At 37.6% G+C, this 22,394-nt stretch overlaps 1 protein-coding gene across 1 annotated transcript in view; it reads right to left on the reverse strand.

Moving 5' to 3' along the window:
* SMC1 (structural maintenance of chromosomes 1) overlaps positions 1-22,394 on the reverse strand; it is a 635,181-nt gene that overhangs the window by 545,871 nt on the left and 66,916 nt on the right. Inside the window, exon 4 of the mRNA XM_090388169.1 lies at positions 11,199-11,347. Within this exon, the coding sequence (XP_090244295.1) occupies positions 11,199-11,347 (149 nt within the window). The remainder of the gene's footprint in view (positions 1-11,198; positions 11,348-22,394) is intronic.

Raw genomic sequence — 22,394 nt, forward strand, 5'->3', positions numbered from 1 at the left:
TAACTGGAATGCTGGTAACAGGAGCAGTGTGTCACAACACACACAGTACGTTGAACCCTGATGAAAATGGGGATGCACAGCAGCAGGCCGCTCCGAGTGCTCGTGCTAACCACGGTTCACCGGCGACAGTGCCTACAATGGATATGAGAGCATCAAAACTGGACCTTCAGTGATTGGAAGAAGGTCGTTTGGTCCAATGAATCCTATTTCCTGTTGCACCATGTGAACAGCCGGATACGTGTGCTTCGTTAAGCTGGGGAAGTGATGGCGCCTGTATGCACCGTGAGACGAACACAAGCCGGTGGCAGCGTTGTCATGCTTTTGGCGATGTTCTGCTGGGATACCCTGGGCCCAGTCATCCATGGGCCGGGATGTCTACCTGGATCCAGTCATCCATGTGCCGGGAACTCTGATGTCTACCACTTACCTAAATATCATTGCTTACTAAGTACACCCTTTCACCCGTGGCAACAGTCTTCCCCTCTGTTGGTGCCGTCTTTCAGCAGGATAATGCGTATTGCCACACTGCTTGGATTGTTTGAGACCGGTTCGCAGAACATGAGGAAGACTTCCAGTAATGCCCTGGTCTCCAAATTCCCCAAACATCAATCCCATCGAGCATCTGTGGTTTGTATTGGAACAGCAACTCCGAACTGCGACGTCGCAACCACAGACCTTACATGAGTTAAAGGATCTGCTGGTTACGTGTTGATACCAGATACCACAAGACACATTTAGAAATCTTGTAGCATCCATACCTCCCTGGGTACGAGCTGTTTTGACTGCACGGGGAGGACCAACATCATATTAGGTAGGTGGTCATAATGTCTTGGCTCATTAGTGTAGATGGTGTTAAGCTAATAATATTTTATTTCTCCTGCTGCTTTGATTTTTGTAAACTCATTTATTACAGTTCATTTTTCATCAACAGTTTTATAATTTTAAAAATATAATTTTAAAAGATTAATCAGCCAATAATACTGTAAAAATAAAGTAAATAAAATTGAATGATTAAAATTTTATTCTAAATACAGTTTACATATTAACGTATTCAGAACATAATAGCTCTATTTGGTTTGATTTGATGCGATTTGATTTTTTATGGCGCATTGGCAGCTAAGGCCATAATGCGCCAAGTCAAATTTAAAACGCTACTAAACATTTTGGTAGCCAAAGCTACCACGTCAAGCAATTAATTATTGTCAAAAGATACAAAGTAAAAGTATAAAAAGTATAAACCTTAGATCCTTGTATAAAAATTAATAGATTGTAAAAAGTTAAAAACGTCGGACATATTGTCTCTGTCACCTATTATCTGACCGAGTGTAAATGGCTCAGTCAAATTATTAAAAGCATTAAAACACAAGCGACGTGCTTCTATAAAAACAGGACATTCTATAAAAATATGACTAATGGTTAAAATAACGTTACACATCTCGCACATAGGTGGGTCATCCGCCCTCAGCAAATAGGAATGTGTTAGATGACTATGACCTATGGGGAGCCGAGCAAGAACAACTTCCTCTCTTCGGATCCTGCATAGACTGGACTGCCACTGTGAAATTACAGGCTTTATGTGATGTAGTTTATTTGTGGCCTGTCCGTACCAAGAATCTTGCCATTGGGAATATAATTTAGAGTGTATTATTTGCCTGTAGTCTGTATAGGGGACTGGCAGGCAATGATTACCCAGGGAAATGGCTGATTTGGCAGCGGTATCAGCTAATTCATTTCCCTGGATCCCAATGTGGCTTGGGATCCAGCAAAAGCGAATATCAAATTCTAATTCCATGAGAGAAAAAAGAATCTGCCGGATCCTGGACAGGATCAGATGAGGGTTACACCTCACCGATACTAGAGCCTGTAACACGCTTAATGAATCGCAATAAATCATATACCTCTGGTAGTCGCGATTTTTAATGTGATCTAGGGATGTTTGTATTGCATGCAACTCTGCAGTATAAATGCTAGTTTCTTGTGGGATCTTATAGGATAATGCTTTGTGAGGGAACACAACAGCAGATCCCACATAGCATTCTGACTTTGAGCCATCTGTATAGACTGGCAGAAAGTCAGAATACTGCTGTCTATGTGATGCAAAGAGTTGCTGGTAGACAGATGGCGGTGTAGTAGCCTTCTCCCAGATCTTAAAGGAGGTCACAAGTTGGAAAATAAGCATGCCAGGGTGGAAAGAATTGCCTTGGTGACTGGGCAACGTTGTCTACCGTCACGTTTAGCTCATTCAGCAGCCCTTGAATCCGAATACCAAAAGGTTTGTTGGCAGTCCGACGGGTGTTGTAGAGGTTTTCCCAGCGCGGCTCAAAAATGGATGGCCACGTGGGATTATCGGGCAGGGATTTTAATTTGAAGGCGTACTGTAAGGACAACTGCTTACGTCGAAGAGACAGAGATGGTTCATTTGCTTCAACGTAAAGGCTTTGGACAGGAGATGTGCGAAATGCTCCAGTGGCTGTCCGGATAGCTTGATGGTGGATTGGATCTAACCACCGAAGTGCACTATCTCTAGCAGAACCATAAACCTGAGACCCATAGTCGAGTTTGGAACGGACAAGTGCTCGGTAAAGACGAAGAAGGGTATAACGATCTGCGCCTCATGAAGTTGACGAAAGGGCACGAAGGATGTTAAGCCCTTTGACACATCTTGTCCTCAGCTGACGAATATGTTGTAAAAATGTCAGCTTCTTGTCGAAAATAAGTCCAAGGAATTTGAATTCTGCTACAACTGGGATGTTATTTTGCCCAAGCCTTGTGTTTGCCTACAGCACTGCCACACATAAGAGCAGTAAATCTGTCCTTAACATCTGTTGGCACTCTCTCCAGCCATTTTTAATGTTTTTATAGGAACGTAGTACCAGTACAGAGATGTTTCACCAGCATTCTAAATTTATTTGGGATCAAGGTTTTCATCAGGTATTTTGGCAAATTCATCAATATAACTTTCAGCTGCTTCATGATCAACAGAACCTTTTTCACCACTTATTTTCTGATTTTTATACCATTATGCTTCTTAAATTTCTGCAGCCAAATATGAACATGAAGGTGAGTCTGAATATGAATTTAGTAGGTGGTAGATGACTTTCATCAACCGGTGAAATGCCACCACTTTGCTTATTGGAGGCTTGAAGTGGTGAAACCCATGTTTAGTCTCTAGAGCAAAGTTTCCGGCATCCCCCTCCCTGCCATACTTCTCCTTCAACCCATGCACGGTATAAGTACTATAGGTTTTGATACCTTTCGTGTTTGGGGTTTTCATAAAAAAAAAAAATAGCTTTATATAATGGGATTATGATGTCCTTATCTCTACTAGCAATTGTTCAAAAAATCATCAAAAGGACATATTATCGATAAATCATCGATAGGACACCATGGGCTTTCCTTGCAATCTGTCTACAACGCTCGGAGAACTTCAAGTCTAACCATATCGTAACTTCCAAGTCCCTTTCTTCCATTACTGACTTTAGTTCAACTTCAAGTGTACAAGTTATTTTGGGGTTACTGTTCCCTAGGTGTAAGATTTTGCTAAACTAAAGCACAGTTGCCACTTTTCTGACCATCCCTGAAATATATCTAGGTCACTCTGAAGAAGCTCTGCTTGGCAGTGACCATTAACTACTCTACCGATCATAACATCATCTGCAAATTCACACACCACATCCTCTATTTGATATTGCATTGATGTCATTTAAGAAAATCAAAAACAACAGTGGTCCCAATAGTGATCCTTGAGGAAACCCCCACTTCTTACATTAACCCAAGCTGAAGAATAACCTTTTATCACACCCATCTTCCTCCTGCCCCGAAGCCATTCTCCTATCCATTTAAGGATTATTCCTGTGATTCCACCTGTTCCAGCTTATAAAGTAACCGCTCGTGTGGGACTGAGTCAAATGCTTTGATGAAATTTAAATAAACAATGTTGAAATTATTCCCTATATCCAGCTCGTGAGTGGTCCTATCAAAATAGCTAACCAGATACGTTAAACATGACTTTCCCTGTACAAAACCATGCTGCGTATCCTTTAGAATTCTATTTCTATCTAAAATATCTTGAATTCTACCCTTGATCATTTCCTCCATCATTTTCCCTACTACTAAAGTTAGACAGAATGGTCGGTAATTTCCCACTACACTCTTAGAACCGCCTTTACGTACTGGCATTACATTGGCACTTTTCCAATCCAACAGAATCTCTATTGAATTCAGTGATGCCCTCATAATTAGCCTCAATGGTTCCATGCACTCACTTGCCGCCTCCCCTAAGATTGTAATATATGCCATCAACCCCAGGGGCCTTACTGGCCTGTAGGTTCAAAATATGTGAAATTTCAACATCATTAATTACATTTTTTTTTCAACTTCACTCCCATAATATCTCATTGACACAAAGGATTTTTCTTCTGTAAATATCAATGCAAAGTAACTATTGAGTTCATCTGCAACATCAGCTGGGGTATCTAATACTATCTCACGTCATTACATAAAGGTGTGACCTGATTTGTCCTTCTCTTCTTTGCATTGATACAAAGTATATGTGAAGAATTATCCCCACAGTTTGCTCTCCTTGCCAGCGATTCCTCATAATATGCTTTTGTCAGTCTAACCTTTTCTGTGGTACCATTACAGATCAATTTGTCGCTGTTATAGGCCTCAGAACTTTTTATTGCTCTAATTAACTGATTATTAATATTTAGCCAGGATCTCTGAAACTACAACCTTCAAAAATTTGAATGTATACATCAATCCAAATCCACAAATTTAAATTTGGATTTATGCCCCATAAATTGGTCAGATTTCAAAAAGCACTACCATTCAACTCTGCTTAGCATTAATATGTCATACAATCTGTGTACTGAAAGAGGCTTATAACAATCATATCTTTCTGTAAAGAACTGCAACATTGCAGGGTGATACATTTTATTCTATAATTAAGCTGTTACTTTGCAATATCAAATGATGAATGAAAAGGGAGATAAGCTTTGTCTGTGGTCACTAATGAAAATAACTCACTACAGGCTAAATATCACCTTTTGTAAAAAGAGTCCAGTATGTCATTTAGTCATTGCTACCACCACTCAATAAACATAAAGACAAGTCAGGGAATAAGTGCTCCTACTGCAGAACAATTGCCATCAACAGCTACAGTATCATACAGAAATTACTTTCTCACCACCAACCTCATAAAGGGAGAATTTGGAATAACTACATAAACACATGCAAACATGTATTTCATTGCAAATAGCTGAAAATGAAACTTAAGGCAAATAAACTGTTTTACAGTGAGATCAGTATTAGTATTAGTAATGGCCGCATGGTGCAAGAAAGCCTATGGCTTATGCAGCACCAGCCAAAAAAAAATCCGAACAAAACAATGATAAAAACAAAAAAAAATAAATAATAATAATTAATTTAAAAAAAGGAAATTAAACCTATCATCCTATGCGCTTCCCTTAGCCAAAAGTACTATCCAGATGACCTTTGAATTTCCCCAAACTGTCAGCCTCTACCACCCATGAAGGCAACTTATTCCAGTAATTTATAACTCACTGGCTAAAATAAAACTTCCTGCAGTTCAATCTAAACATCCCCCCCCCGTAACTTCAATTTATGTCCCCTAGTTCTAGCATCATTTATAATCTTGAAAATTTCGTCCTCATTCATTTTACTGATGCCTCTCAGAGCCTTAAACACCTCAATCAAATCTCCTCTAAGGTGTCTAGTTTCCAAACTCTGCAACCCACATATTCGAAGACTTCATAAGGACGCCCTTTTGCCGATCTCACCAGGCGAGTTACTCGTCTTTGCACCCTTTCAAGAAGCTTGATGTCTTTCTTTAGGTGCAGTCTCCATACTTGAAAACAGTATTCCAAGTGTGGTCTAACATAAGCCTTATATAATGGGATTATCACGTCCCTATCTCTACTTGCAAAAGTTCGATAGATCATCGATAGGACACCATGGGCCTTCCTTGCAACCTGTTTACAATGCTCAGAGAATTTCATGTCTGACCATATCGTAACACCCAAGTCCCTTTCCTCCAGTACTGGGTTTAGTTGAACTCCACCAAGTGAATAAGTTATTTTGGGATTACTGTTTCCCAGGTGTAATTCCTTACTCTTTGTTGGATTAAAGCATAGCTACCATTTTTCTGACCATTCCTGAAGTCTATCTAGGTTTCTCTGAAGAAGCTCAGCTTGATAGTGATCATTAACTACTCTACCAATTTTAACATCATCTGCAAATTTAGACATCACGCCCTCTATACCTTCATCAATGTCGTTTATGAAAATTAAAAACAACAGTGGTCCTAATACTGATCTTTGGGGAACCCCACTTCTTACATCAACCCAATCTGAGGAATAGCCATTTATCACATCCCTCTGCCTCCTGCCCTGAAGCCATCCTTCTATCCACCTAAGGATTTTCCCAGTGATTCCAACCTGTTCCAGCTTATAAAGCAACCACTCATGTGGGACTGAGTCAAAAGCTTTGCTGAAATCTAAATAAACAATGTCGAAATTATTCCCTAAATCCAGCTCGTGAGTGACCCTTTCGAAATAGCGAACCAGATTTGTTAAACATGATTTTCCCTTTACAAAACCATGCTGAGTATCCTTGAGAATTTCAATTCGATCCAAATGATCCTGAATTCCACCCTTGATCATTGCCTCCATGATTTTTCCTACTACTGAAGTCAGACTGACAGGTCGATAATTTCCAACTTCACTTTTAGAGCCACCCTTATGTATGGGAGATACATTTGCACTTTTTCAATCCAAGGGAATCTCCCCAGAGTCTAGTGATGCTCCCATAATTAGCCTCAATGGTTCAATGCACTCGCTTGCTGTCTCCCTTAAGATTATAGGGTATATTCCATCAACTCCAGGAGCCTTACTGGTCTGTAGGCTTGAAAGTTTTTTCATTAAATAATCTTGCGAAATTTCAATATCATTAATTACATATTTTTTAACTTCGCTCCCACAATTTCCCATTGCTACAAAAGGTTTTTCATTTGTAAATATCGACGCAAAATAACTGTTGAGTTCATCTGCAACGGCAGCTGGTGTATTTAATACTATCCCCTTTCCCTTACATAAAGGTCCGATCTGGTTTGTCCTCTTCTTGGCATTTATATATGTGAAGAATTCTTTATTCCCCTCTTTGCTCTGTTTGCTAGTGATTTCTCATAAACTGCCTTTGCCTGTCGAACCTTTTCTGTGGCTCTATTACACATCACCTTGTAGCTGTTATAGGCTTCAGTACTTTTTATTGCTCTGTAACCTTTCCATGCCACCTTTTTCTGCTCAAGTAATGTGGCAACTTCACTATTAATCCAACTTCAAACCCTCCTCGTGGAGTATTTTTTTAATGGTATATACGCATTCAAGGCATCTGTGATTAATGTTTTAAAAGTGTACCACAGTTCAAATGTATTCATTTTCTGCACAATATCTACCCAGTTAATAGAGGCCATGTAGTACCTTAAGGCATCGTAATTTCCTTTTCTGAAATTAAAACCCATTCCTTTGCCTTTTACTTCTGCTACCTCTCTCGTCATCATCCACCATAGAACTCCGTGATCACTTCCTGCTATTGGTTCCCCTACTGTCAGCCCTGTTATGTCATCTGATTCATGTGTGATGATCAGGTCTAGGATATTCTTTTCTCTAGTACTTTCCCTGACATGTTGATACAAATAACAGTCATCTAGTTGATTTAAAAATTTTGGTCCCCATGTCGAGTTTCCGTCCCATTTACTCCAATCAATTAGAGGCAAGTTGAAATCATCCATAATAAGGCATTGACGCTTACTTGCCCATTCCATTTGCGTGTAGAGGCTTTTGTCATAATCTTCACAATCACCTGAGGATGGTAGGCATGATATAGCAAAAGCTGACCCGTGCCACAAATATAGATACAGTAGATTCCCGATTAACTAGCCCCTATGGGACCGGACCTCAGGCCAAATAAACGAATGACCTGTTAATCCGAAAACACTTTCAAAATACCATTTATAGGTTGTAAATTAAATAAAAAATATATACTGTATGCAATATGTTGTATATAAATGTTTATTAAACATTTACTTAGATAAAAAAATCGGTACTCTTCATTTGTCTTTCTGATTTAAATTCGTTTTTTGAAGCAAAATCATGCCACTTTTTCATAAGAATTATATCAATGGCAGACTGCTGTTCGATAAATTTTATCACAGTTTCGAGCACTTTCTTTCCTTCCGAATGACTTATTCTTTTGTCATTTTTATCTCCGCTCATAGCTTCTGGGTTCTCTGGTTCTTCATCTTCCACCATTTCTCCTTGACTAACTGCTTCGATAATTTCATCATCTGTTAACATTTCATTCTCTAGAATGTTATTGCCTACAAGCCATTTATTGATGTCTCTTTCATTCAGGTCTTTAAACTCTGATAATTGTTTCAAATCGTTAAAGCAGAGCAATGTTGTCGTGGTCTGTCAGATTCTCAGCGCATGGCTCTTTGCCCAGTTCGTAGTTTATTTTTCGACATCAGGACATAGTTTTCTCCATGACCTCATAAACATTGATAACGGCATTTCCTCAAAAGCAGATGCCAACATATCAATCACATCCTTGATGTTAATTTTCTTAAGGGCCTCAGTGAGTTCCGTTTCTTCATTGGCGATCTCAAAAATTTCTGAAAGAAGTTTTCTTCTGTAACGCCTTTTCAGACTAACTATAAAGACTAACTTTTCAGACCTTGATCCATAGGTTGCACCAAAGATGTAAGGCCAGGTGGTAAAAACACCACCTTGATGTCATCAGAAGGTTTATAGGATGTGTTGGAGCATTGTCAAGGACAAGAACAGCCTTGAGTGGTAATTTCAACACGTCAAATGTGCCTTAACTTTTAGAATGAATTCAGTTGAAAACCAATCTTCTAATAGAAAAGAGAACTGAAATTTACATTTTTAAATGCTCTTGATTTGGCTGACTTTCCTACAACGAAAACGGGCGATTGTGACTCCCAGCAGCATTTGTACAAAGGGCCACAGTGATTCTCTGTTTATTCATTTTGAAACCAGTAGCGAATGTTTCTTGTTGTGCTGCTAGCATTTTCGTCAGAAGAAGCTTAAAATTTATGCCTGTAGTAAAATTTTTCCTTCTGTATAATGCTAAAAATTTTTGGGAAAATTCACTTGCAGCGTTTTGATCTACTGACAATTTCTCGCCGCAAACACCTAGATAATGAATTCCAGGTGCTTTTTCCATCATGAAAGCCATCCCTTGCTGGCTAAGAATTCTTCTCCACTGTTCACTTTCTTGTGCAAGTGTACTGCCTTTTCTTCTTTCAAAACCAGCCACCAAGAGGTGTTCCTCTTTGTCATTCTTACATGAACCATATCCATAATGCATCATCAACGACTTCATTTTTTGGCTTCTTCGTAGGGCACCTGTCTGAGAGCACTTTTTCTGATTCTATTTGCGTACTGAAGTCTTGAAGGGATTTCCAGTTTCTCAGCCAATCATTCACCATACCTTTTCCGATATCCAGTTTGTTACATAGCCGTTTTACAAGTTCTCCATTATCAATACGTTCCAATGCTTTTAGTTTTGTTTCAAAGGTTAATACATTCTGTTTACTCTTGTTCGAGCCTATCATTTCAAGTTAACATAATTTAAAAAAAAAAAATTTAACGACGAAAATATGTACATACAGAGTGACTGCAATCCAAACGGCACAGATAACAAAGACTAACTGAAGTGAAAAAAGTTAAAGGATCATTACAGTGCACTGTACTCGTTGCCAGAATCTTTTAATTTTGTTTTTCTGCTGGGCCCATGACATCGGAAATCTGATTCCCAGAAAAATCTCGACGAAAATAAGGCCGATTAAAACGGAGGCCAATTAAAGTGAGACCGGATAAGAGGGAGTCTACTGTAATAATAAATTTTTTTATCTTTGTTTCATAAAAATAAAAGAGAAATTTATCTTTTGCTTTTGGTAACGAAAACAAGAGATAAATACAAACATATTCATTCCATAGCTAATGCAGAAATTTTACATATGTTTGCTATCAATAAAATGATATGTGCTCATTGAGACCAGTTAGCAATCCTACAATGTGAGTGGAGAGAGTAAGTATGAGAGAGTCGTGAAATATGAAAATTAATCTCCACCCACATACACACATGCTGAAATCAAACTGCTCACAATAAATCACTTGTTTAGGTCAGTGCATATTCATATTAAAAATTATAAGAAACTAGATAAATTTTATTCAGGCTATAATGTCGATATTAAATGATATTCCCAACACCTGTGTTATACTGAGATTGCAATATGTATTAATTAATACATGTCAAAATAAATGTTCATTGTAAAGAGTACTAATATTTGAGAAAGCAAAATATGAACACTCTCCCCCCTTCTAGTATCTTTTATTATATACTTTTAACATTTATCTACATTAATTGTTAGGATTTTAAATACTGTTATTATTCTTAATTTGTAATTTGTTTTAATTTTATATTTTAATTTTTATATTCTGCTGTTTAGTTGGTTGATTTGATTATAGTGATTTCATTTTAATTTATTATTAAAATTTGTATTTACTAACAATTTTTAGAAAAGAAATCTTAATATAAGGTTTTTAATTATTTATTTATTAAAGATCTGAAATCCAGAAATTCCCAAAATCCAGAAAGCCTCTGGTCCCAAGCCTTCTGAATAAAAGGTCCAGTACTGCCTAAATATCACAATATGAAATTTCAAACGCATATCAACTAAAAAATAAAAAAATAAAAAATTGGCATAAAAGTAAATAAGTAGTACAAGACAAGCAATGCATGTCTCATGGTCAGAAGTTACATTTTTTTTAAAATCGGGTCTCGTTACATGATATTGTTTCACAAAAAAAAAAAAAAAAAAATGGTTTTTATATTTCCACCATTATGAGTGGCTACATAAACATTAAGTACCAAAATAACAAAAATATAAGTGGTCTCGGGAAATTTTTTCTTTAATATTGTAACAGTTAAAGTGTGTGAAAAATCATAAAATCTTACTTAGTTAACACGAAAGCATAACTTTTTAGGTAAGCATATATTACTTTTTTTTTACTAGGGATAATTATGTGATTACCCCTTTACCCCTAGGATAAAAAAAAAAAAAGTGCTCTATCTAAATGATTAATACTCACTGTGAAATTTCTTCAAACAAAATTGTTCGCTCTTTTGGATTTTTCATTGCAATAGATTCAACAGCACCTTGAAAAACCAGAAAGTTTTTTGCCTTTACATTAATTCCAAGACTTTCTAATCTGGACGAATAATCTTGCTGTGGTACTGTCTGAAAAACCATAATTGTAATGCATCAATTATAATACCAAATTAATCAAAAGAAACAAATTCGATTTAGACTGTAGTAAAAACAGAAATGAAGATAAATATCATTATTATTAGTACTGGCAAATGATGCAAAGAAGCAAACTTATAATACATCAGGAAAAAAAAAAAAAAAAAAAAAAATTCACCCACCTTGTCTGTCCATCCCCTCTAATAATGTCTAATTTTTCCTTAAGTTCATTCAAACCACCCACTTCCACAACACTAGATGGTGGTTTGCTCCAACATTCAGTTACCTACCTAGCTGAAAGAAAAGTTCACACATCTCTGCTGCAGCCATCCCTTTTCAATTTAACTTTATGTTCCCATGTGTAAGTTGTCCAAGAACGAGTTAGAACACTATCACTGAGTTTCCTCAACCCATTTAAAGCATCAAAAATATTTCAAACAGGTCTGCTTGCAAGTGCCTACTTTCCAAGTGCTGGAATTTGCAGAAATGAAATCTTTTGTGGTAAAAGTACCTCTTTGTGTTTTTGACTAATCTAGTTGCCCTTCTTTGCACCCATCCCACAGGACCTACACCTTTCTTTAAATTAGGCTTCTGGACCTTATATGCAGTATCTAAAATGTGGACCTATATTCAGTATCTAAAATACAATGGGATAAACAGCTACTTGTCCCTACTGACAAAGTTCCTGTATATAGAAGACCAAGAGCTGTTTTAGTAGCCTGCCTGCACTACTCAGAAAACTTCGTGTCAGATCGTACAATTACCCCTACACCACCACAGTGAGTGTGGTACTACTTAACTGGTATGTTATTCTACGATTACTGCTGGCCACATGCAGTAAAAAAGTGCAGCCATTATCAACCCACTGCAGGATGGAAGCCTCCTCAACAATTCATGCTGAGGGAAATGGACCATAATCTGCCACGCTGGTCCAGTGCAGGTTGGCAGATCAACCGTATTCAGCAGTCAGGGGCTTGAACCCCGGTCTACTCAAAGAGCATGTGCTACTGCACTGCCGCTCCTGACCACTCGGCTACAGAGGCCCTTACATTAACGAATGTAAACCTTAACTGTCACTACTCAGCCCATCTGCCTAATTTATCTAGGTCTTGCTGCAGGAGTATATATCTTGATTCCTGTTATTAAGCATCCTGCTAACCTTTGTTTCATTTGCAAACATAGACAATAAGCTTGATAAGCTTTCACATATCATTAATAAATATTGTAAACTGCAAAGAGGCCCAGCATTGAGCCTTTAAGAATGCCATCAATAACATTAATCGAAGAGCAGTACCCACTTATAACCACCCTCTATCTTCTGCCCCTCAACATCTTGCCTCACATCTCAATGCTCCAATTTGTACAGTTGTCTTTCATGTGGAACAGTGTAAAAAAGCTTTTCTGAAATTTACATATATGATGTCAAAATTATTTTTTTGCATCCAGGTTCTTTCTGTTACTGCATCATAGTACCTGATCAGATTAGATAGGATTCCTTCCCCTTAACAAACACATGCTGTGATTTCCATATTATAGCAGGATCATCTTAACAGGAATGAAACTGTATGGAAATCACAGCATGTCTTTAACCACTGCCTCCATCATTTGTCCTGGAAGAGAAATAAAGCTGACAGATCTATAACTGCTCAAATAACCCTTTGACTCCCTTTTGTAAACCAGAATACACATTTTCACACCTCTGGTCTTTAGGAACCTCACTTGATACCAGGGATGCTCTGATAATTATGGCCAAAGTCTATTTGTCTACAACGCTTTTGTTATACTCATCACATTTATTTAGCTTAGAGCAGATTCCTACTCAATTCCAGTTACGTTGTTGTTCAACGTAACTGGAATTGAGTAGGAATCTGCTCAATGTTGTTCCTGTGTTATGTCATACCAAACTGACTCAAATATTCTACAAACCACTGAAAATTTCTTAGTATTCTTAGAGATATCATATATTCCAACATATAAGTCAGCCTTTGAGAAACAAAAAAAAAAAAAAAAAAAAATCTAAAATTTTTTAAGATTCACTTGTATGCAAAATATAAAATCCTGTACTTACAGTTAAAAAGACATGAATTGTTTACTGCATATATCAGCGATTCCCAAACTTTCTCGGTTCACCGTGCCCTTAGTGTCCCAGTAATTTTTTTCACGGAACCCCTAGGCCAAAAGAAATACCTAACACAGTGGTTTTCGACCTTTTAATATATACCTATATAATAATTTTATTCTTTATATAGAGGTACTAAATAAAGATCAATTATAGATCACTACAAAATTAAAAAGATATGGTACAATGGATGCCATACACCTTTTTATAATGAAATAAATATATAAATTTTTAAAATAATAATAATAATAACTTTAAATAACTTAAACCCAAATTACACAGCATCCCAAGAATGTTGTTCAGGCACCCCGGTTGAAAAGCACTGGGTTATATATATACATAAATATACATTGTTGCTCACCTTTTAAATCAAGCATTTTTTGTTTTCTTCTTCGTCAGATGAAAATAGTTCATGCAATTCGAAATTCATGTTGAAGATGACCAGAAATCAAAGCCTTATATATACACCAATAAAAGCAATGTCATGTTGTTACAAATGCCTATAAATTTTGCTTTTTTGAGCTTCTACACAAGAGAGTATTGTATACACTTAGATTCTCTCTTCACAGTTTCCTGCTCTCTATGAAAATAGCTCTCTTCATAGTTTCCTGCCCAACGTAATAAAACATTACAATATAAGCTTTAAAAAAAAAAAAGAAAGAACAGAAACAACTGAATTAAAAAGCAGACAGTGGTTGGTTGGTTGGTTGGTTGGTTGGTTGGTTCTTAGTACAACTTTTACTGGAAAATGACAGTGGGGGGGGGCAAATAATATATATTATTAAGCATGAAATTTCAAGTTGACATCTGCCAGATGTACAGCAACTAAATATTTTTAGACTCCACAAATACATCCAATGGTGCCAAACATCAATGGCATATGTGTTGCGAGTGGAACACAGAAAAAAAAAAAAAATATATATATATATATATATATATATTTATATATACACACACAGTGCTTTTTTTGAGACGGTACAGCGTACCAGCACCTTTATTAACAGTGCTGTGTGACATTTGGATGTGGTGCACTTCGAAATTTGTAATATTCCATAAATTTTTTTCACACGTTTACCTACTATTCATGTAAACTTAAAATTATTTAACTAAATTTGCATTTTTTACTGTCTATTATTAAGATATTTTCTATATAAAACCGTATAACTATTTTTATAATTCTTAATTACTCAGTAGGACCTCCATTTAACAAAGTCCTTTTATAGAAAATTATTTTCAACTCCCCTTGGAAATTACTTTTAAAATACTTTCCATTGAGCGAAGAAAATTTTCATATAGCAAATGGATTAGGAGAGAATTAACTCGGTATGCACTGTTCACATTTCTTGCCTACAGGCAATTTAGGCAATTAGTGCTGTTGTGCGAATTAAGAGAGTTAAAACATTCTACAACTTAGTAAAACCTATCCGACCACCTGTACCACATACGGAGGAGGCACGCTAGTCAAGAGTGACCAGATCAAGGTGTATTCCCAATGGGCTCTGGCCAACCTTCAACTGCAGTGGTGTCCAACCTTTTCCCGTACAGGGACCATATTCAAAAAAATTCCAAGTTCTTTAGTGTGTTACATTTTCCATATGTTGTTGCATGCAAAAGTAAAATTGAAAATATTCGTAAATTTTATTAAGTACAATACACATTTACATTTACCAAACAAAACATTTATTGAGAATTTTTTTGATAATTGCCAAAATTTAAAATGCTGTTTTAGTTCACTTTCCTCGGCTGGACACCTTTGTGAATCAACCGCAAATGCCCCGTTCGAGAATTAGGAGGGAGTGATTTTCTTTTACCCCAACAAATAAGTGCGTTATCCACATTTTTCAATAAATTGTGCTGAAGTGGGATTTACTCAAAGAGGTAACTACCATTAGGGGTAAAGGGAAGGGTTATTGCTTCCGTAAAGGCGACTACGATGGACTGAGACAGTATTTAAATTCTATACAGTGGGACCAACTGATGATGTTACCAACAGCAAATTCAAAATGGGAAGCATTCAAAGAACTTATCTTGGAAGCTACTAGGCTTTACATACCAACTAAGAAATATTGTTCAAGGTTTAGGCCAAAATGGATGTCAGATGAACTAATGAGGCATATGGCAGAGAAGAAAAATGCATGGGATACTTACAAATTAACACATGACACAGAAGCCTATGACAGATACAAGTTGATATGCAACCAAGTTACAAAGGAGGTTAGGCAGGCGAAGGCAGATTACGAGAAATCCTTGGCAAGGGATGCAAAGAAAAACAGCAAAGAGTTCTTTACTTATGTAAACTCTAGAAGGAAGGGGATGAATCAGATTGGTCCACTTGATATTGATGGGTCAACTGTTGATGATCCTGCTCAGGTAGCTAACAAACTAAATGAATATTTTGCATCGACATTCACACATGAGGAGTTATTCAGCAAGGGGAATGCCAGAGGTGTATTCAACTCTAGCAGTAAGCTACAGAATCTTGAAATAACTGGGAGTAAAGTGGAGGAGAAACTGTTGAAGATAAACACAAGAAAGGCACCTGGGGTGGATGGGATCTATCCAGTTATATTAAAGGAGGCAGCAAAGGAAGTAAGCAAACCCTTAGCCATAATTATGAGAGCTTCCTTGGACTCAGGGGAGGTACCCATAGACTGGAAATGTGCAAATGTGACCCCAATTCACAAAGGAGGATCAAAGGCTGACACAAGTAATTATAGACCTGTGAGCTTAACTTCTGTTCCAGGAAAATTAATGGAGGCACTGGTTAAAGAAGCACTGCTGGATCATTTAGACAAGACTTCAGTTATAGCTCGGACACAGCATGGTTTTGTTAAGGGGAGTCTTGCCTGACCAACTTGATTGGATACTATGATGCAGTCACAAAAGAACTGGATGCAGGGAATAACTTTGATATTATATACTTGGATCTTAGAAAGGCTTTTGATACTGTTGCACATGGAAGACTGCTACACAAATTGATGACATTGGAGGCAAATTGCTGCTATGGATAAAGGGGTGGTTGAGGGCGAGAAGACAGAGAGTGGTAATCAATGGACACTGCTCATCGTGGACTAATGTTATTAGTGGAGTCCCTCAGGGCTCAGTGTTGGGTCCATTATTGTTTTCTGTATTTATAAATGATATTGATGATGGTATATCAAGCTTAATGTCCAAGTTTGCAGACAATACAAAGGTTGGCAGGGTTGTCAAGGACACTACTGACACTATGCTGCTGCAACAGGATCTGGTAAGGTTGAGCAGATGGGCTGAGAGGTGGCAAATGAAGTTTAACATTGACAAATGTAAAGTACTACACATGGGAAACAGCAACCCCAGAGCAACGTATCAACTCTGTGGTACTACACTGATAGTGGTAGAGAATGAAAGGGACTTGGGGGTGGTTGTGCAGGCAGATATGAAGTTCTCTGAGCAGTGCAGACGGGTGCAAGAGTAGCTCATGGAGTATTGTCAATGATATACAGGAATGTTTCCAGCAGGGATAAGGAGGTGATTATTCCATTGTATAAGGCAATGGTCAGGCCACACCTAGAGTACTGTATACAGGTCTGAAGGCCTCATTTCAAGAAGGATGTAGAGCTGCTGGAACGAGTACAGAGAAGGGCAACAAGATTAGTGAATGGAACAAAGGGGTGCTCTTACGAAGAAAGGCTTAAGTTTTGCAAATTACAGTGTCTGGAGACTAGACACCAGCGAGGTGATCTGATAGAGGTGTATAAAGCCTTGAATGGTTTAAGCATGCTCAATGCTGATGGGATTCTTCCTCTAGCTCAGAAAAATCACCTGAGAGGGCATAAATTCAAATTGAGGAAAGACAGATGTAGGATAGACGTGCGGAAATTTGCCTTTATCCAGCGGGTGGTTGGTTGGTGGAACAGACTTCCATCCCTTGTGGTGGAGGTTGATAGCCTAAATAAGTTTAAGGCTCAGCTGGACAGGTATTTTGAACGAACAGAGGGGTGAAGTGGAAGTTGTTTTTTTTTTTTTTTTTTGGCTGATGCTGCATAAGCTTGCTTTCTTGCATCAAATGCCTCTATTAATGCTAATACTATTGCTAATGCTAATTTTCCCTATCTCTGTTTACATGGTCACAGTACCTGAATATCCGAAAGACACCGATATTTTGGACAGTTTCAAAAAAAAGAAAAGAAAAAAATTCAAATTTAAAACTAGTGACAATACCGATGTCGAGAAACAGAAAACGAGGACTATGAAGGTATTAATCCTTCTAAACATGAATTGTTGGCATCTGGTGAAAGTGAAGTTAGAAAATTGTGAATTAGGTTACAGTTAAATGCAATTCGTGAATTTCGAGGATATCTAATTGTTAAGAAGGTTTTGGAAGAATTGAAGAACTCTCTGAGTACGATACCAATTTCATCGAGTGAATATGACGGAGGATTTTCACAAATGAATCTGATCGCCAGCCCAACCAGCGCTTCGTTGACGACAAAAACAGTTTCTTCACTACTGTTTCTTAAAACTGTAGGCCCACCGCTGACCCGCTTCAATCCAGCAAAATATGTCGATTCGTGGCTGCTTCAGAAACGTCATTCAGAAACCAACACACAATAGAGTAAAAAAAAAAAAAAAAAAAAAATTGGTCATAGGACAGGAGTCGGCAACCTGCGGCTCGCGAGCCACATGTTGCTGACTCCTGTCCTATGACACAGCTCTTTTAACATGTAACTGCAGTTCTTTAACTTTTAGCTCACATGAAGCACAATTTGAAATGGAGTTAGAGGACTTAAAAATCAAGGACGTGGAGTGCAAGACTAAAATGCCTTAAAACTGAAATTGTGGATTTGGAGAGGCAAAAGGTTGCCCTTGCAATTCTACACTAATGGATGGCAATAGATGAGCTTAAAATGCAGACCAAATTGTGTTCGATGCATAAGGCAGTGTTTCTCAAAGGGTGTGCCGCGTCACATTAGTGTGCCGCAAAATTTAGAAATTTCTTCTTCTATGACTACGTAGGTGTGCTGCGAAATTTTTCTTCTTTGGAAAATGTGCCACGAGAGTAAAAAGATTGAGAAACACTGGAGCAGCTTACCAGACCCATACATAAATTTGAAAATATTTGCGTTTGGACTTCTCTCAGTTTTTGGTTCGACATATTTCTACAAGCAATTACTTTTGAACGTGAACTATATTAAAAAATAAATCAAGAAACCGTTGTCTGAGCAATGCGAGCATGTTTAATTACGACATACTCACATGATGTTGAGAGACTCGCTCAAGAAGATCATCAGCAAAAGTCACATTAATTTGTACCTAACTGGATGTTTGTTACGTTTTTTCAGTATTAATAAATAATATTTCAAAATATATATATATTTTTAATAAACACCTTCCCACTCTATTCCATTTCTTAAAAACTCTCGTCTTCCCCACCTCCTTCCTCCCAGCTTGAGCTGCGGCCCTTCGGATTCTCTCTTTCTTTTTTTAAATAGATCAAAAATGGCTCTTCACTCAAAAAGGTTGCCAGCCCTTGACATAGGGTGTCGGATGAGAACTTTAAAAAAATTTGAAATATTCTACAAAAACTTTATTATGAAATTATTTTTACTTATGTTATTATTTTTTACTTATTTTACTCACATTTTACTTTTTTACATCACATTTTATATTTGAATAATAAATTTATGCTTAATAAACTGTGTGTTAATACACTTAATTTGTTGTTCTTATTCTAAAAACATTACTACTAAAGTAACAATATCAAGAGAAAAAAAATGTTTACTTTTTCATATGATTTTAATTTTTCCTGATAGCAAAGAATGAGTACTGGCACCTATTTTTTTCACAAAAAAAGCACTGTATATTATATAGAGAGAGAGAATCTTTATTCCAACATTTGATTGTAGCTGGTTACAAGGTAAAATAGTGTTGCACTTTCCCTTCACAGCCAAAAGGCCAGGAGTTTACAGATAAGTGTTAAAAAAAATTCATTAACATAAGACATTAAAGAACAAAACGAGATGACATTAAATGATATAGGGTGCCATTAATTTACATAAGACATAAGGTGACAAGAACTGGCAATAAACAAATTACATCACAAAGATAAAGTACCGTAAGATTCATAGCATTAAACTTAAAAAAAAAACAAATGACAACTGACACATAAGATTTACAGTAGTGACTATTGTCCTCACATGGGAGAGAGCACCAAGAGCAGTGCCAAGCTCATTTTCCATTATTAGCATTAGCAGAGGCATTTGATGCAAGAAAGCAAGCTTATGCAGCATCAGCCAAAAAAAAAATAATAATAATAATAAATAAATAAATAAAAATAACCACTTCACCCCTCTGTTCGTTCGAAATACCTGTCCAGCTGAGCCTTAAACTTATTTAGGCTATCAACTTCCACGACAGGGGATGGAAGTCTGTTCCACCAACCAACCACCCACTGGCTAAAGGCAAATTTCCTCACGTCTATCCTACATCTGTCTTTCCTCAATTTGAATTTATGCCCTCTCAGGTGATTATTCCGAGCAAGAGGAAGAGTCCCATCAGCATTGAGCATGCTCAAACCATTCAAGGCTTTATACAACCTCTATCAGATCACCTCGCTGGTGCCTAGTCTCCAGACAATGTAATTTGCAAAACTTAAGCCTTTCTTCGTAAGAGCACCCCTTTGTTCCATTCACTAATCTTGTTGCCCTTATCTGTACTCGTTCCAGCATCTCTACATCCTTCTTGAAATGAGGCCTGTATACAGTACTCTAGGTGTGGCCTGACCATTGCCTTATACAAGGGAATAATCACCTCCTTATCCCTGCTAGAAAACTTCCTATATATCATTGACAATACACCATGAGCTACCCTTGCAGCCTGTCTGCACTGCTCAGAAAACTTCATATCTGCCTGCACAACCACCCCCAGGTCCCTTTCATTCTCTACCACTGTCAGTGTACCACAGAGTCGATACGTTGCTCTGGGGTTGCTGTTTCCCATATGTAGTACTTTACATTTGTCAATGTTAAACTTCATTTCCCACCTCTCAGCCCATCTGCTCAACCTTTCCAGATCCTGTTACAGTAGCATAGTGTCAGTAGTGTTCTTGACAACCTTCGTATCGTCTGCAAACTTGGACATTAAGCTTGATATACCATCATCAATATCATTTATAAATACAGAAAACAATAATGGACCCAACACTGAGCCCTGAGGGACTCCACTAATAACACTAGTCCACTATGAGCAGTGTCCATTGATTACCACTCTCTGTCTTCTCCCCCTCAACCACCCCTTTATCCATAGCAGCAATTTGCCTCCAATGCCACACTGCTCCAATTTGTGCAGCAGTCTTCCATGTGCAACAATATCAAAAGCATTTCTAAGATTCAAGTATATAATATCAAAGTTATTCCCTGTATCCAGTTCTTTTGTGACTACATCATAGTATCCAATCAAAGATCAGGCAAGACTTCCCCTTAACAAAACTATGCTGTGTCCAAGCTATAACTGAAGTCTTGTCTGGATGATCCCGCAGTGCTTCTTTAACCAATGCCGCCATTAATTTTCCGGGAACAGAAGTTAAACTAACAGGTCTATAATTACTTGTGTCGCCCTTTGATCCTCCTTTGTGAATTGGGGTCACATTTGCACATCTCCAGTCCATGGGTACTTCCCCTGAGTCCAAGGAAGCTCTCATAATTATGGTTAAGGGTTTGCTTACTTCCTTTGCTGGCTCCTTTAATATAACTGGATAGATCCCATCCACCCCAGGTGTCTTTCTTGTGCTTATCTTCAACAATTTCTCCTCCACTTTACTCTCAGTTATTACAAGATTCTCTAGTTTACTGCCAGAGTTGAATACACCTCTGGCATTCCCCTCGCTGAATAACCCCTCATGTGTGAATGCTGATGCAAAATATTCATTTAGTTTGTTAGCTACCTGAGCAGGATCATCAACAGTTGACCCATTGCACCAATCTGATTCATCCCCTTCCTTCTAGAGTTTACATAAGTAAAGAACTCTTTGCTGTTTTTCTTTGCATCCCTTGCCAAAGATTTCTTGTAATCTGCCTTCGCCTGCCTAACCTCCTTTGTAACTTTGTTGCAGATCAACTTGTATCTATCATAGGCTTCTGTGTCATGTGTTAATTTGTACGTATCCCATGCATTTTTCTTCTCTGCCATATGTCTCATTAGTTCATCTGACATCCACTTAGGCCTAAACCTTGAACAATATTTCTTAGTTGCTATGTAAAGCTTAGTAGCTTCCAAGATAAGTTCTTTGAATGCTTCCTATTTTGAATTTGCTGTTGTAACATCATCAGTTGGTCCCACTGTATAGAATTTAAATACTCTCTGAGTCCATCGTAGTCACCTTTATAAAAGCAATAACCCTTCCCTTTACTCCTAATGGTAGTTACCTCTTTGAGTAAATCCCACTTCAGCACACTGTGATCACTGCCACCTAGTGGTTCATTTACCTGCAAATTCTTAATGCATGAAGAATCACTACTGATAATCAAATCAAGAGTATTACTCCCTCTAGTTGCCTCCCGAACATGCTGATGTAGAAAACAATCATCCAATAAATCCACAAAAGCCTTGCTAGTGTGTGAGTGACCAGCCCCCAAATTCCAGTCAATATCTGGGAAATTAAAATCCCCCATTATAAGACTCTCTGATTTACTGGCCCACTCTATTTCCCTGTACAGTTTCTTATTATACTCATCAGAGTCAGAGTTAGCACACTCCTACTCTCAATTTTGATCTCCCAATGCTTATGTCACACCAAACTGACTCGACACTGCACTGTCCAGTGATGTCGACTGGCTTCACTTCCTTGGATTTTATGTATTTCTTAAGTAATAGCATAACCCCTCCTCCCTTCCTATCCTGTCTATCCTTTCTGTACTCATTGTACTCCCCAAATTCCAGTTCTGC

Source organism: Mastigoproctus giganteus, chromosome 13, assembly GCF_048544385.1.
Source record: "Mastigoproctus giganteus isolate SK-2022 chromosome 13, ASM4854438v1, whole genome shotgun sequence".
Taxonomy (NCBI): domain Eukaryota; kingdom Metazoa; phylum Arthropoda; class Arachnida; order Uropygi; family Thelyphonidae; genus Mastigoproctus; species Mastigoproctus giganteus.